The 16,804-nt window shown below is 36.5% G+C and overlaps 3 protein-coding genes and 1 pseudogene across 3 annotated transcripts; all 4 read left to right on the forward strand.

The window, feature by feature from the left end:
* Window positions 1-4,198: 4,198 nt before the first annotated feature.
* On the forward strand, window positions 4,199-4,897 carry LOC117913347 (glutaredoxin-C6-like). The gene has a single exon (XM_034828287.1). The coding sequence runs from the start codon at window positions 4,199-4,201 to the stop codon at window positions 4,895-4,897; it is 699 nt and encodes a 232-aa protein (XP_034684178.1).
* Window positions 4,898-7,534: 2,637 nt separating this feature from the next.
* On the forward strand, window positions 7,535-8,947 carry LOC117913348 (G-type lectin S-receptor-like serine/threonine-protein kinase LECRK4). The gene has a single exon (XM_034828288.1). It carries the CDS (start codon window positions 7,535-7,537, stop codon window positions 8,945-8,947), a length of 1,413 nt encoding a protein of 470 aa, XP_034684179.1.
* A 50-nt stretch (window positions 8,948-8,997) lies between these two features.
* Window positions 8,998-10,100, forward strand: LOC117912604 (annotated as a pseudogene).
* A 49-nt stretch (window positions 10,101-10,149) lies between these two features.
* On the forward strand, window positions 10,150-12,952 carry LOC117912602 (G-type lectin S-receptor-like serine/threonine-protein kinase LECRK1). The gene has a single exon (XM_034827260.1). It carries the CDS (start codon window positions 10,473-10,475, stop codon window positions 12,711-12,713), a length of 2,241 nt encoding a protein of 746 aa, XP_034683151.1. The 5' UTR covers window positions 10,150-10,472; the 3' UTR covers window positions 12,714-12,952.
* The last annotated feature ends 3,852 nt before the right edge of the window (window positions 12,953-16,804 follow it).

Consider the following 16,804-nt stretch of genomic DNA (forward strand, 5'->3'; position numbering starts at 1 on the left):
GGTCACTATTGGTGGAGGTTGATGGAAATAAGTATTCTCAATAGAGGCACCATGATATATCATGGGATTATGACAACATTGCCCATTGGGTGATCCAAAAGACATGTGATCATGAAATCTGTGGTTGTAGTATTCCCTTTAGTGAAATTTGACATGCTCCTTAAAGTTAGAGTATGTCAATTGATCACATAATATGAGGATTAGTAACTTAAAGATTGAAGAAGTAATTTTGATGGGTTGATAGAACTATCCTCTTAGATTACGGATACTAGTTCATGGGGAGTCTGCATGTAATGAATAGTAAGTCATGTACCCAAACTTTGTCTCATTGTAATTTCATAAGGTATTGGAGTGCAGTTGACTTTCTTTGGTGGAGTGTTAAGTCAACTTCATAATTGGATTATGAGGGAGCAAGTATTTTCCTATGTGATCTAATGGTCCCCACTCGAGCTCTTAGTTCATGGTAACACACATTTTAAGGGTATTTTAGGTGTATAATTCATAAATGTGCATATAGGCATTTTGTTAAAAAAATGCCCTAAGGGCTTCAATATTCTTATTCAATTTTTTGAAATTCAAAGGAGAGGAACCCTAGCCACCCTCAAGGAGAGAGAGAAAGAAGCCCACCATTTTTTTTGCTAAGATCTATGGACGGAGAGATAAAGTGGAACGCCTTTAGGTGAATAAGTTCTATGACAATTACTACAAATTCAGTTTCTTCATCGGCTTAGAAATGATCTAGGAACATCCAAATCATAGGTTTGAATTTTTCCTCCTTAGATTTATGTTCAATATTGGTTTTTAAAGCCATATGTTTCCATTATGATAGATCTAAAGAAGCCTATGATAGAATGCATGTACTTTATTGATCCAAGGCTTGAGATTAGAGCAATTTGGGATTCTTAGTCATCTCAACATTTCACTATAAGAGTCAACTGCACACCAACATCTTATGAAATTAAATTGGGAAATAACTTGATCAAAAATAATTTATTCAATTTATTAGGTTTGTGACCTACTAACCACTGCATGTAAGCTCCTTATGAACTATGTCCATAATCTAATAAGATGGAAGCTATCAACCTCTCAATATTACCTTCACCATATATCCTTGATTTTCATATTCTTCTATTATATGATTGACAAGCATACTTTAGATCACCAAGAGCATATGTCAAAATTTCGTTAGAGGAATTACTATGACATCACAAATTTCATGATTACAAGTCCTTAGGATCACCTAAGGGAACACTATGTCTCAATCCTATGAGATATCATGGTAACTATTCGAGAATACTTGTTACCACCTTCATAATTCATTAATAATAGTGCATAAGGAATATAGGACCACCTCAAGAACTAACCCCATAGGTCAAAGTCACTAAAGTTCATAGCACTAGTTCAATGTTCTGTCTAGGTTAAGAGCTCATGCATCATCATGGCTTGATGAAATTATAACTAGCCAATAAACAATGTCATGATTTACCAGAGGTCTTGTCTAATGTGTAACCATACACACTAGTGCACTCACCATGGGAAAACTATCTTGATGACCAAGACAAGTCATCCTTCTAAATAAGAGGTGGTACACTACAACTTTAATTATACGGATTGTGTACGTCTATGAACCAACAACAAACTACTCATCAACTTGAAAGAAGCCCATGACTTAAATCTTTAGTGTGATTTCTAATGCACCCAAGTTGTATACAATGCAAGTGCTGTAGACTTGAATACTCAAAACAACTATAATGCATTAATAGGGCAGTAAAGTAAAAAAAAAAAAAAAAAACCACAATATAAATATTAATGAAATCATATATTATTACATCATGTCATGTTTTTAAAAGCTCTATCTTAATAATCTATCACTAACCCTCAAAGCATGTTAGGTATACATCTTATGCATATGCTATCCCTATAATCTTCAAAGACTCTCCTTGACAAAGTCTTAGTGAAGGGATCTATCAAGTTCTCTTGCTTAAGGTATCTTCTCCACAACAACATCGTCTCTTTATACTATCTCACAATTAAGGTGGTACTTCATTTCTATGTGTTTACCTTTATGATAGTTCCTTAGTTCTTTAGATTGTGTCAACACCTCACTTTTATCACAAAATAGGATCATAGGTGATACAACCCTATTGATGTCAAATTCAATGAAGAAAAAAAAATGAGATTGGAGTGTTCAAAAAGACATCTATGATAATCCTCCCGTCTACAATAAAGAATAATAGAAACAAGAGAAAGCTTATAAGAGATTGTTACTCCACTTTCATTACCATTTTCATCAACTCATGAATTTCAACATCTTTATTGGAAATCTCAAGTGAAGTAATATCATATTTAGGAGTCTACAAGATATTTATGAGGTAACTAAAAATCAAAGTGATATAGCCCTCTTTTGTCTTTTTATAAATTGTGAATTAGTAAGTTTTGAAGAAACAATTCAAGACAAAAGATGAAAAAATACTATCGGTGAGAAAATAAAAGCAATAAGTATGAGAATTGAAATCTCTTCTAAAAAGGAAAGAGATAATTAGAGTAAGATAGGTATATAAGACAAAGAAGAGTGCTAAAGGAGAACTAGAGAGGTACAAAACAAGATTAATAGTTAAGGGTTACAAGTAACAAGAAGATATCAACTATGTAAACAAAAAATGATTGACTGCATTGTCAAAAAATCAAAATCTAGATTTCCATGATTGAAGCTTTATTTTGATACAAGACATCATTTTATTACATAGTGCATTATGAAAAAGATCAAATTATAGATATTTTTACAAAGCCTTAAAGATTTTAGAATGTTAAGGACACTACTTGGAACTACAAATCAAGTTTAAGAGGGTAGGTTGGAAAGCTAAACTTGATTATTGGAAGTTTCTAAAAATTTGAATGTGATTTAGTTTCTAAAGCTATATTTGGAGGAAAAGTAGAAAGAAAAAACTAACGGAAAATAAATATTAGTTTTAAATCTAATAAATTAAAGTGAAATGAGTTTTTTCAAACTCGTTTCACTTTTTTCTCAATCATAAAAGATTAAATAATTTAAAAATGCATAAATTTAGAAGGTTTATATATTTTGTTATTAAGGGTTTCTATATATATATATATATATTTTATTATTAATAGTTTTTATTTTGTTAAGTATGAGATATTATGTAATATTTGAATTAGGAGAATGGTTAAAAACAATATATTTTTAATTCTTCTCACTTATTTATCTTCCTTCATGTAATTATTTTGTAGACCCCCTTTGCAAACGACCAAGGGAATGGAATTTTTTTCCATTTTCTTTGAAGTAGGGGGGGACCTCTTTCTGAAGAAAAAAGAGAAAAACAATTGCATGGACGTGTGGCAAAAGGCATGGTCGGCCATGGTGGTGCTTGAGGATGACATCTTCATTGAGCAATGCACAACGGAGTGGGTAGTGTGGCTTGCGAGGGAAGATAGAAACAGAGGATCTTGAGCATAGTCAGGAGGCTCGAGAGAAAGACAGGAGCAAGGAGTAGGGTTTTGAGGGGACAGGTAGGAAGATATTTTTTTCTGGAGAGTTTCTAGGGGGTCAGGCGAGCTTGGGTTTTGAGAAAAAGGCTTTTCAGGAAGCAAGACATCCAGATAGGGCAAAGAGCTCGGGAGAGGAGAAAAGAGAGGTATGGCTACCATGGATCCCTGGACTTACTTTATCGATATACAATCTCATTATTTTTCTTTTAACCGTTCCTGTGGATTATCTGATTATATGTTTAGTTTCATGGTTCATGTTTGAGTTATGGGTTCATTACTGTTATCTCCTTCACTTCTTTAGGTTGTTTTGAGAGCAATGCAGCTTTGTTTTAGCTTCACCATCAATCACACAAGAGTTTTGCTTTGTTTTCATTGTTATGAGATGCTCTCAGGTTCACCCACCTATAGCTGAATCTGTTGATCAAAACACGAAGCATGGTTTGGGTTGTTTTATTTTGCTTTGTCAGTTTATGCTTTGTTTTTGTTTAGATATTCCTCTGTTCTTAGTGTCTTACCCTGTCACACATCAATTTACATCTTGCCACCATACCTCGCCTCTCGATACCCATTTTCTTTACCATGAAGATATGACTGTATCTTCTACACCCATTTCCCCTCAGTCACCCACCTCCTCATAACCATTACCATGCTCATCATCCACCCTTGATACCCACACTGTTACTACTCCAATATGTCCAACGCCATGCATCATTCATCATGCCTCATGCACGCTGAATCCATTTTTCTTCCACTACACCCCTACACACCCATCACCTTTCAACTCTCCATTCTTTATCACTCATACCCATCCCTCTCATTGCCCATAGTTGCATTTGACACCCAAAGCTACAAACCCATTCATCTCTCTACACCACGTACCTTCCATGCACACAACCACCTTTATCCCCTCATTTCCCTCAACTTCTCTTTCTCTTCCTCTTCCTCTTCCTCTTTCTGCGCCTCTTTTCCGGTGATCCAAGGTGTGCGGCGCTTCCGGACGTTAACGGAGGGCGGCGTCCACCTGGAGCTCACTCCCACCACCACCTCCCCGCTGGCCATCAACGTCACTGAATCAACCGATATAAGGATCCAGCGCCTCATCTCCGAGAACCCCGTCATCACCTTCAGCCGTCTCTCCTACTACATATGCCACATCATGAAGTGCCTGCTCTCCACCATCGGCGTGCACCCCACCATCATCGAATTGGATGACGAGGAGATCGGAGCCCTCGCCGCCCACTCCGCCTACTCCACCTCCACCGCTCCCGTCACCCCCACCGTCTTCATTAGCAGCACACGTGTCGGAGGCTTGGAGAGCCTCATGGCCCTCCACCTCAGCGGCCACCTCGTCCCTTACCTCGCCGGTGGTGGAAGCTTTCTCTGGGGATGATACCCAGGTGGAGAAGCAGGCCGTGATGGGGATTGAAGGCTTGGATATGCTCATGTTAATGGATATGGGCTTGAGATGGAGCCCAAACCCGAATGTGCTGATGAAAGGCCTCATGCTCTTTATGTTGATCACCCTTATTAAGTTGGCTCATACCCATATTAAGTTAGCCCATTTGATTGCTTTAATTTTAAGTAATTCTCAAGTTCCCAATTTTCGTAATTTTTTTTTTAAAAAAAACTCTAATTTCTCAATAAATTTTCTAAATTCCAAATTCTAAATCCTATTTTCAAAACTTGTGTCTTCAAGCAATTCTTCAAAATCCCAACTTCCAGATTTAATCTTCATGGTTTCCACTCTCACATAATTTTCCAAACATTTCCAATTTCGAAATTTATTTCTTTAAGAAATCTCATTCCTCAAACATTTTTTTTAAGTTCTAATTCTCAAGTTCATTCTTTTTAAAATTCCACCTCTAAACAATTTTTTAAAATTCCGCTATTCACATTCATTCGTTTAAATATTATTTTTGTTATTATTATTATTATTCCATGTTTATTTATTTATTTCTCTTAAAAATTTCAAATCATTAAAGTTCAATTCTTCAAAAATCTAACTTCCAAATTTAATTTTCAATCTCAAAAATTCCACTATTCGCTTTCATTCGTTTAAATATTATTATTTTTAATTAGTATTATTATTTCATATTTATTTATTTATTTATTTAAAAATTTCAGTCATTAAGGTTCAATTCTTCAAAAATCCGACTTTCAAATTTAATTTTCAATCTCAAAAATTCCGCTATTCACTTTCATTCATTTAAATATTATTTTTTTAATTATTATTATTATTCCATATTTATTTATTTATTTCTTTTAAAATTTTCAATCATTAAAGTTCAATTCTTCAAAAATCCGACGTCCAAATTTGATTTTCAATCTCAAAAATTCCACTATTCGCTCTCATTCGTTTAAATATCATTTTTTTTATTGTTATTATTATTATTCTATATTTATTTATTTATTTATTTTAAAAATTATAATCATTAAAGTTCAATTCTTCAAAAATCTAATTTCCAAATTTAATTTCCAATCTAAGAAATCCCACTATTCACATTCAGTTGTTTAATGATTATTTTCGTTATTATTATTATCTCATTCATTTGTTTATTCCCTATTCATATATTTAAAATCTCATTTCTAAATAATTTCTCAAATTTTCAATCCCTAAGTTCAATTTCCAATTTCCGAAATCTTAACTTCTATAATTATTTATCCAATTATCATTATTTCGTCATTATTGCTATTCCGTTCATTTATTCACTCGCTTATTCATTTACTTAAAATTCAGTCTTTAAATAATTTTTCAAATTTCCGATTTCCAAATTTGGTTATCTGAAACTCCAATTTTCAATTTCCGAACTTAATTTTCGGTTTCCAATATTCCAATTCTCGCATTTATTCCGTTGCTTATTTATTATTATCATTATTATTATCGTTTTGTTCATTTATTTCTAAAAATTCTGTCTACGAATGATTTCCAAGATTTCCAATTTTTATAATTCAATTTTCATAGTTTCTACTTCTCAAATAATTTTCAATTCTGATTCCTTTCAAAATTTAATTTCCAAAGTCCCAATTTCCGTAATTCAATTTTTTGAAATCCCAAATTCCAATTTCTTTCAAATTTAATTTATAAAATTCTTATTCTTACATTTAATTTCTAAAAATTCAATTTTCAAATAATTCTCTAAAACTCTAATTTTCAAATCATCTCTAAGACTCCAATTTTCAAGTAAATTCCAAAAATCCAGTTTTTCCCTCGACCAGTTTTAATTTTGTTTGGTGATGCATGTGATATGTTTAGTGCTCTTTATTATACACTGATCCCATTTTTATGATAAGCGTATTACTCGTTCGTGGCCTAGGTATGCATCCATTCCCATTTGGATCCTTCACTATGCATGTTTTGATTCCAATATGTGCATGATCGATTTGAGTATCCATTGATTTTCTTATTGATTGTCACGTCAGCTTCATTTTACTAGTAGAGACCCAATTTTAGGGACTTAGAGGGGTGTTACGGTCTTTACCGTACCTTTCCAATAAGTAATCTGACCCCCGAGCCCGATCCGGTTTTTCATATACCACATTTTCCAAAATAAGGAGTCACACTTAGGGTTTTCTTTCTTATTTTGTTTACCCTTTTAAAAATAAAACAAAAATAAGTAGCGACTCCAAGTCATTTTTTTTTAATAAATAAAATTATTTTCAAATTAAAATCGAACTTGCCAGTGAGTGGAAAATGCATGAGCTGACATACAGGGTCCACATATTTGCATTTCTATTTCAACCCTATTAAAACCAACATTTAAGGTCAGAAAGAAATAAAACAATGGTAAAGGAGATGTAAGAAGGTGGAAATAAAAATGAAAATACAAATTTTAAAAATTTGGACAGAAACAATAGTAAGGCTCTATGCTACCTTGCCACAAACCATCCAGTGAAAACAGTAAGAAAGTTCAATTGGCTAAATGACGAGATCAGCTTTTAAGTCGTCGTTGATTTTGAGAGTCAACTGTGTGGCTTTATTAGTTTTGTTCTGAACTTTATTGAGACTCTGATACATTGGTCTCCTCTCATGGCTTCTGTATGGTTTGTGTTCTTTCTGCCATTACTTTGTGTAGGAGTTAGAGCTCAACCAGAGAAGACCAAGTTAATAAGCTTGAATTCTTCACTTTCCCCTAAATATGGCTCCCCTATAGGATGGGCTTCACCATCCGACCTTTTTGCATTTGGTTTCTATCCACAAGGCAGTGGGTTTTCAGTGGGAATATGGCTGGTCGGTACAGACGAAAACACAGTTGTTTGGACTGCTAATCGAGATGATCCACCTGCCTCTGCAAACGCTAAGCTATACTTCACAGAAGATGGAAAGCTTCTCCTACAGACCGAGGAAGGTAGTGAAATATCCATTACTGATGGGTCAGGTCCTGCAGTCGCTGCTTCTATGCTTGATTCTGGTAGTTTTGTGCTCTACGACCAGAATTTGAGTGTCATCTGGAACAACTTCAGTTACCCAACTGATACCATATTAGGAGGTCAGAACTTGGACTCTGACAATAAAATAGTTTCCAGTGAATCGAGATCCAACCACTCTAGTGGGTGGTTTTTCCTCGCTATGCAGGAAGATGGAAACCTTGTTTCGTACCCAGTAAATAGTTCAGCGGAAAGCGATGACGCCTACTGGAGCTCTGGGACTAGTTCTGCAACTCAGCTGAGTCTCAACACTGAAGGCGCTCTATACTTGAGCAGTGGGATGTCATCGTCGATCATACGAACTTTCAGGAACAACTCCAATCCCAGCAAGAGCAAGACCACCATATACCGTGCAACATTTGATCCCGATGGGATTTTTAGGTTATACTCGCATCGTTTTGAGAACAATGGTAGCTTCAATGTGTCCATTGTGTGGTCAAGTTTGAGTGATCAATGTGATGTCAAAGGTTTCTGCGGCTTCAACAGTTATTGCTCAAACCCTGGTACTAAAGCTGAATGCCATTGTTTACCCGGTTTTGCTTTCAACAACCTTAGTGAGAAGATCCGAGGCTGCTCTAGGATCTTCAATGGTGATGATTGCAGCAAAATGAACAATCAATTGATATCATACAACATTACTACTTTAGAAAATACAGGGTGGGGAGACTATCCTTATTACAAGAAATCAATGAAGATGGAAGAATGCAGCAAGTTTTGCCTGGATGATTGCAACTGCGGGGCAGCACTGTATTGGAATGGAAATTGCTATAAATATAAGCTCCCGATCAGATATGGTAGGATAAATCGGAAAGAGACTGCTACAGCCTTGTTGAAGGGACATTTGCAGAGAGTCAAGTCTGCAAACCGTCCCCCACCTGCTCCAATGAATACAGAAGTGAAGATTGATGGCAAGAAAACTCTCATTTTAGTTCTTTCTTTAAGTTTGGGTTCCATTGCATTCTTGTGTTTGGTCATTGCAATCTCCAGTTTCTGGGTATATAGACATCAAGTTTAGAGCTACAGACAACAGTCGGAAGAAGTAAATTTGGGTTCAACGGAAGAGTTTACTCTGCAATCTTTTTCTTATGATGAGCTTGAGAAGGCAACGGATGGCTTCCGGGAAGAGTTGGGGAGAGGCTGTTATGGAGCTTGTTTACAAAGGGACAATAGAAAGGGATAACAAAGTTGTGGCTGTAAAAAGACTAGAGAAAGTTGTGGAACAATGAGAGAAGGAGTTCCAAGCTGAAATGACTGCGATTGGGCAAACTCATCACAGGAATTTAGTCCGTCTGCTTGGTTTTTGCATTGAGGGCTCAAGGAAGCTTCTTGTTTATGAGTTCATGAGAAATGGCTCACTTGCAGATCTTCTCTTCAATGCTGAGAAGCGCCCCATTTGGAAAGTAAGAGTGAGAATTGCACTAGAGTTAGCCCGAGGGATACTCTATCTGCACGAGGAGTGCGAGTCCCAAATCGTCCACTGTGACATAAAGCCTCAAAACATACTCATGGATGATGCCTGGACTGCTAAGATATCCGATTTTGGATTTTCAAAGCTGCTAATGCCAAATCAAGAAGGCATTGTTACTGGGATCAGAGGGACAGCAGGGTACTCTACACCCGAATGGCACAAAAATACCCTAATATCAGTGAAGGCTGACATTTACAGTTTTGGGGTTGTGCTTTTGGAGATTGTCTGTTGCAGGAGAAGTATAGAGGTTAAAGTTTCAACTGCAGATGAGATCATTCTTTCTAGTTGGGTGTATGGTTGTCTTGTGGCCAGAGAGTTGGATAAGCTTGTTGGAGATGAACAAGTAGAATTTAAGTCGCTAGAAAGAATGGTGAAGGTGGGCTTGTGGTGTGTTCAAGATGACCTGGCTTTGCGTCCTTCCATGAAGAGTGTGATATTGATGTTAGAAGGGACTGTGGATATACCATTCCCTCCATCTCCAACTCCTCTGTAATTTCTTAATAATAATCTTGTCTCTGTATTGCTATGCTTAAGACTTCTGTTTTCTTGGTGCCTTACCTCCAAGTACTATAGAAGCCTGTTTCTTGTGTTTCATTTTGCTTCTGATGAAAATTCTGGAAAGTGTTTCAATTATGAATCAACCATAGAAAAGCCCATGCTGAAATGGTCCTCATGGAGAAATTTCTGCATATTTTCCTTCCACCTTTTTGCTTTTTCTAAAGTCGATCCAGGTCAATGATGAAATTTCTGCACTAGTCAATTCATGATTTTAGAGCAGTCTCTTTCATGTCCCATTTGAGAGCCAATGAAATTCTAGGACGCGCTTTGGAAATCAAATCAAATCTACATTATTAACAAGTCTTGAAGTTCCGATCATCTCCTTCCACCCTTATCTAATAGTTGAAAGAAAGCATCACTGACATTGTTCTAAAATGTCTTTACTTCCCATGGCTTCTGTATCTGTGGTTTACTTCATCCTTCTGGTATTCTCTGCTGCTGAAGGGGCTCAACCAAAGCCGTCCAACCAGATCAGTCTGGGCTCTTCACTTTCCCCAGAATCTCAACCCACTTCATGGCCCTCCCGTTCGGGTCAGGGTTTTACCAGCAAGGTCTCAATTTTGCTGTGGGGATCTGGCTGGTAGGCAATCCCAACAACACTGTTGTCTGGACAGCAAATCGAGATGATCCACCGGTCAACTCGAATGCAACTCTGGATTTAACCAAGGATGGTAAACTTCTTCTGAGAACTGATCAAGGGGAAGAGAAGCTCATTGCTAATGCAACCACCGCTGCAGCCTTTGCTTCCATGTTGGATTCGGGCAATTTTGTGCTCTATAACGAGGACTCTGATCCCATTTGGGAGAGTTTTAGCTTCCCAACTGAAACTATATTAGGAGGCCAGAGTTTACGCACAGGGGGTGAATTAGTTTCTAGTTTATCAGAATCCAATCATTCAAGTGGACGGTTTGACCTTAACATGCAGCTTGATGGGAACTTTGTTCTGTACCCTGCAGACACTGCTCACACTCCAGGAGATGCTTACTGGAGCACTGGAACTTTCACCAGTGGCAGCCACCTGTATCTCAATGATAGCAGAGGCGACCTACTTCTCCGGAGGAATGATGATCTTGGTTCATTGAGAAGTGTGTTGACTTCCTCATCTTCAATCAATAAAGATGCCAACAAAGTTATCTATCGGGCTACACTTGATGTTGACGGAGTTTTTCGACTCTATTCTCATGCCAACTACAACAATAGTGAACCCAAAATAACGATGGAGAAGTCAGTACTTAACAATGCATGTGATGTGAAAAGTTTTTGTGGCTTCAACAGCTTTTGCACATTTGCTGACGATAAACCCTACTGTGATTGTCTTCCTGGTTCTGATTTCATTGATCCTAATCAAAGATCTCTTGGTTGTGGGAGAAACTTCTCTGAAGAAGGGTGTAGAGATGAGGAAGAAAAAACGCCTTTTTATGGCATCAAGACAATGGAGAATTTGAATTGGGGAGACCACGCCTATTTTGATGCACCAATGTCAAAAGATGACTGCAGCAACTCTTGTTTGGAAGACTGTGATTGTGGGGCTGCCCTATATCTTAATGGGCATTGCAAGAAACAAAATTTTCCCTTGAGATATGTTGTAAGAGATCGAGAAGTGTCTTCCACAGCTTTCCTGAAGGTGGGCATGAGAAGTATTGAGACCAAGAACGGGACCTTTCCTAGCCCAACAAAGCCACCAGTTATAGTGACAAGCAAGAAAGCAATAGTGCTAATTATTGTTTTAAGCTTGAGTTTCGTTACATGTTCATTTGTTGCTCTTTTATTCTCTGGCTTTTTCATTTTCAAGTACCGGGTTCTTAGGTACAGAAGGCTGTTGGAGACGGGAAATTTGGGCCCAGCCAAGGAGCTCACCTTGCAATTGTTTTCATACAAAGAGCTCATAAGAGCAACCAGTGGGTTCAAAGAAGAGTTGGGTAAGGGCTCTTTCGGAGAAGTCTATAAAGGGTTTTTGTACAAAAGTAAAAAACTAGTTGCAGTAAAGAGACTAGAGAAGATAGTAGAAGAAGGTGAAAGGGAGTTTCAGGCAGAGATGCGAGCAATTGGGAGAACTCACCACAAGAACTTGGTTCGGTTGATGGGGTACTGTGCTGAAAACTCTAGGAGGCTTCTGGTCTATGAATATATGAGTAATGGCTCCCTTGCAAATCTCCTTTTCAATGCGGGAACCCGCCCTCACTGGAATGAAAGAGTTAAAATTGCATTGGATGTGGCAAGAGGTATCCTCTATTTACATGAAGAATGTGAAACCCCTATCATTCATTGTGATATAAAGCCTCAAAATATTCTGATGGATGAATTTTGGAATGCCAAAATCTCTGATTTTGGATTAGCCAAGTTGTTGATGCCTGATCAAACAAGGACCTTCACTGGGGTCAGAGGGACTAGAGGATACTTGGCACCAGAATGGCAGAGGAACACTCCAATATCTGTAAAAGCTGACATCTACAGCTATGGGATAGTGCTGTTAGAAATTGTATGTTGCAGAAAGAACATGGAAGTTCAGGTGAAAAATCCAGAAGAGATTATTCTGTCCAATTGGGTCTATCAGTGCATGGTTTCCAGAGAGTTGGATAAGCTTGTGGCTGATGAAGAAGCAAATAAAAAAACCTTGGAAAGAATGGTTAAGGTGGGATTGTGGTGCATTCAAGATGAACCTGCTCTTCGTCCTTCCATAAAGAGTGTAGTGCTGATCTTAGAAGGGATAACTGATATAGTGGTCCCTCCATGTCCAACTACTACCACCATGTAGATGAGGCAGGTTCAATTGCCTTAATGTTTTTGTATTTTTCATCTTCCAATGCATAAGCTAGCATATGCGGTAAGCCTTTTCTGAGTGAAATATATGGTAACTCTTGGAAGCAATAGATGCCCACTTCCTAGGTGGAAGCAGCTGTATTAAGTTGATGTGTTTAATTCTATCTATTACCAGTCGAACACTTTGTACTTGTAATTCATAGAATCTCATTTCCACTCTCCTTCTCATTAAAATTTTTGTCATTAATTAGAACAACTTCTGTATTTTAGCTGGTTGGGAAAGGCTTTCATTCTGTGCACAAGAAGGAATGACAGCTGCAGTCTAACGCATGCCCACCAACACTCAGTTTTGTTCTAGTTGACTATGGCAGAACGATATGGGCTAGCAACCAGTCATCTATATATGTGGCCATGTGAATTTAGATTGGTTTGGTTCTAATTGCAAAGCTGAACATGAAACATTTGTGTGCTGGCTGAGACCAACCCGTTTAATTACCAACCAACCCAAACTACTGTTTTTTGGGCGTAAAATCTGGTATCTGTAATACAAAGAATGAAATATTAATGTGAACCCTCCCTCTGAAGACAGACAGGACAGCCATATAAATCATTGGTAGTGTTCTTGGTAGCTATAATCTAACATACAAAAATGATTTGCAGTTGGGTCTATAAGTGCTTTATTTCAATATATACATTTTTTTCATGGTGAACAGTCCAAAAAAATCTTCCTCTACAAGTACTGAACAGTCCAAAAAACATTTCATACACTCAAAACCAACATCACAATATGGAATGGTCCCATATGCTTGTTGGTTAAGGCACCAACATAATGGAAACTTATAACTGAATTTTGATGCTTTTGCGAATACCCTAATCATAATGTGTGCCAGCTCAAAACTTGAGGAGGCAAAGCAATACTAGTTGGCGAAGCAAGGTGAGACCCATGTTGCATGGAGCACTCAACCAAAATAAAAAACAAACAAACAAACAGAGGAATTAGGTCCACTCTCCACGTGAGAGGCACTTTCAGATGCCACACCCACATGGCCCTCTCTACTTACCAGTTAGTTACCATGCATCTTAGCACATGCCCCTTACCATTTCTTGCTTTTTTTTTTTTCTGTGTCTCTTTTGGATATTTATAGCCTTCTTGTTCATCTCCCCACAAACCATTTGTGAAACCTGTGGCCCCATGCCTCCAACACCAACCAAAATGATGATTTGGTTGTGTTGAAAGTGAGTTTTCCTAAGAAGCATTAGACAGGATCCAGCATGGTCCGGACTTGCCATTTCTTAATCTTTTCATATTGATATTGATCAACAATTAGATCCATAGATTAATTATGAACATGATTCGGGAATTAAAAAACCCAAGTGTGCCGAGACAGCCTTACCGATTTAGCCGTAGAGGGGCCACTTAATTAGATGCATAAATATTATAAGTACATTTTGGTCAGCATGAAGCTTTCTTGATTATATAAAACAAAAACCAACTCCACTTACACAACCCTACGCTAAGATTAAACAAAAGCATATGGGCTGGGGGTTTGTCCCTGCAGGCAACTTCTTCGATACAGTCAAACGAACCCTTTCTTTACTTAAACTATATATCGAGTTTCTTTCTTTAAAAGTGGGTTCTCTGATTGAGTCATTGCCATTATTCTTCAAGGCTTTTTCTGGGGTGCCACCCATGCATATCTCTAATCTTGTAATCCATAATATTATACACCGTGACCTAATCTTTGGTGGGGGTGTTTTGAAAGTCGAATCCATTACTAGTATATATAATGTCTCATGACTATAGTTATTCAACATCATCAAACAATTAATTAATCTGTTCAATGTTGCACTAAGCACAAGGAGAAGCTTCATATACAACCAAGCACCTACTATCCCATCCTACGGTTTTAAATATTAATTAATCTGTTCAATGTTGCACTAAGCACAAGGAGAAGCTTCATATAAAACCAGATTGGTTTTGAGTTTTTCCTACAGGGGCAAAAAACCATTAGTGAGATACCACACTAGGAGGAAAATGAAATTTTCACATTTACCACAAATCATTATTTGGGAATACCAAATTCTTTTTGTGTCCCAAAAATGGATTTTGGTTAGAATTAGAGCCCGTTTGGTAGTAATTATAGGAAACGCTTTTAATATTTTTAATACTTGAAAATTTTCATCATTCAAGTATTAGAAATGATAGAAACGCTTTCTAAAATCATTGTTGTTAGCCCAAGGGTTCTCCTAATCGGGTTTTGATGATAACAAACCATGGTAAAGTGACTAATTGGTTTAATGATTAAGAATCTCAAGCATAAACTCAAAAATTCATCAAATGACCAAATGGATACAAGATCGAGACGCTTAGAAAACTTGTGATCATAGGAAACTAATGTAAGATGAATGCATGAGTGCATTTAGGATTTTCACACGTTTCATGCAACTTAGAAAACTTGATTTATTCTTTAAAACTTCGATTTCATTAAAACCCGAGTTTTTAACTAATATACCTTAGGCAAAATGTTTTATAATTGGCTTAATAATTTATCTAAAGACCTTGCCTAAGTTTTAGAAAAGAAAGGAATTAAAAAAATAGATTTTTGGGGCCAAAAAGGCTCAACCGGTCAAGACTATGGCTAACCGGCTCAACCGGTTGAGGAACCGGTCGACCGGTTGACCTCGTCTGATCGAGGACCGGTCGAAGGATGTTAAAAACTTTCTCTCTCTCCCAATGGCCTTCTCTTCCCGATCGAGGTGATTCTCTTCTCGGTCGAGGTCCGGTCGAGGCAACGATAACTTGTCAAGCATTAAATGCTCCAACGGCTAGTGAATCGGTCGACCCCTAGTTCGACCGGACAAGGTTACCTTTTGCTGTTTTTGACTTCCGAGCTTAGAAACCTATAAATTGAGAGTTCCACTTCATTTATTGATAAGAGAACACTTGCATTCAATAGTCTACCTACCTGTTCTTGGTCAAAAAGCTCTCATTTATTTCATATTGCATTAAATCATCACTTGCATATCCTTTAGTGCACTCGTGTGTGTCATCCTAGCTTTGTCTTGTATTTGAGCTATCATTAAGCTAGGTTGAGGGATTCTTTCTTGTAAAAATATGAGTGTTAAAGCCTTCAAGAGGTTCGAATCTTGAAGAGATTGTGTAAAAGCTCATTGGAGCCGAAATCCAAGTGTAAGAAGATTGGAAGCTTGGTTGAAACTTCAAGTTAGTGGAACTCTCACTCGGTTAGGAGATAGAGGAAAGTAGACGTAGGCAAGGAAGTGTCAAACCACTATAAAACCTGAGTTTGAATTCTCTAACTCTATTTCTTTATTTTGCTTATATTGTGTTTGAATTTGTTGTGATTGAAAATATTTTAAAAACTCAATTCACCCCCACCCCCTTTTGGGTGTTTTTCTTATTTAAGCATAGCCTTTGTTTTCTCAATTGCCAAATGGGCTCTTAGAAGAACATAAAATCAATGAATTCTAACTATGAGAAATCAATTTATTTAAAAGAAAATTATTTATTTATTTATCCTATTTTTCAAAATCTAGAACAAATGAGATTAAGGGTTATATTTTGAGCATAAAAATCTATATCTAATTTATATGGAATTTTTTCTTTATCTCAAAAATATTGTGCACAAAAAGTTATCTCAATTAAATGTGTAATTTCTTTTTAAAAAAATATTACAACTTTACTCATAAGAGCATTTATATTTCAAATTTAAGTGCTACAAGACCTTATTTTTCTTCAATGGAGTCAAAATTACTCTCCTTTAAATATCATTATTACAATTATAATTGTGTGTCTTATATTTAGTAAATTTTTTAGCATATTTAACTTTCTATTAAATAGACTTAGTAAATTTTTTACCATATTTAATTTTCAATTAATTATATAACTAAACTTGAGTTATATTATTTAAAAACGGTTTAATTCTCATGTAAGTACAAAGTTTAGTGATGGTTTAAAAAATTCTTTAATATTTGATATATAAACTTAGATTTAATATGCAAACAAAAGTCGATAATATTAATCTTAAAAATTAGAGTCTTATTATAATATTAAAATATGTTTTTAAA

Source organism: Vitis riparia, chromosome 4 (assembly GCF_004353265.1).
Source record: "Vitis riparia cultivar Riparia Gloire de Montpellier isolate 1030 chromosome 4, EGFV_Vit.rip_1.0, whole genome shotgun sequence".
Lineage (NCBI taxonomy): Eukaryota > Viridiplantae > Streptophyta > Magnoliopsida > Vitales > Vitaceae > Vitis > Vitis riparia.

Coding starts and splice junctions, on each gene's coding strand:
- LOC117913347 (XM_034828287.1), top strand. CDS start 4,199: ATGTCCAACGCCATGCATCATTCATCATGCCTCATGCACGCTGAATCC.
- LOC117913348 (XM_034828288.1), top strand. CDS start 7,535: ATGGCTTCTGTATGGTTTGTGTTCTTTCTGCCATTACTTTGTGTAGGA.
- LOC117912602 (XM_034827260.1), top strand. CDS start 10,473: ATGGCCCTCCCGTTCGGGTCAGGGTTTTACCAGCAAGGTCTCAATTTT.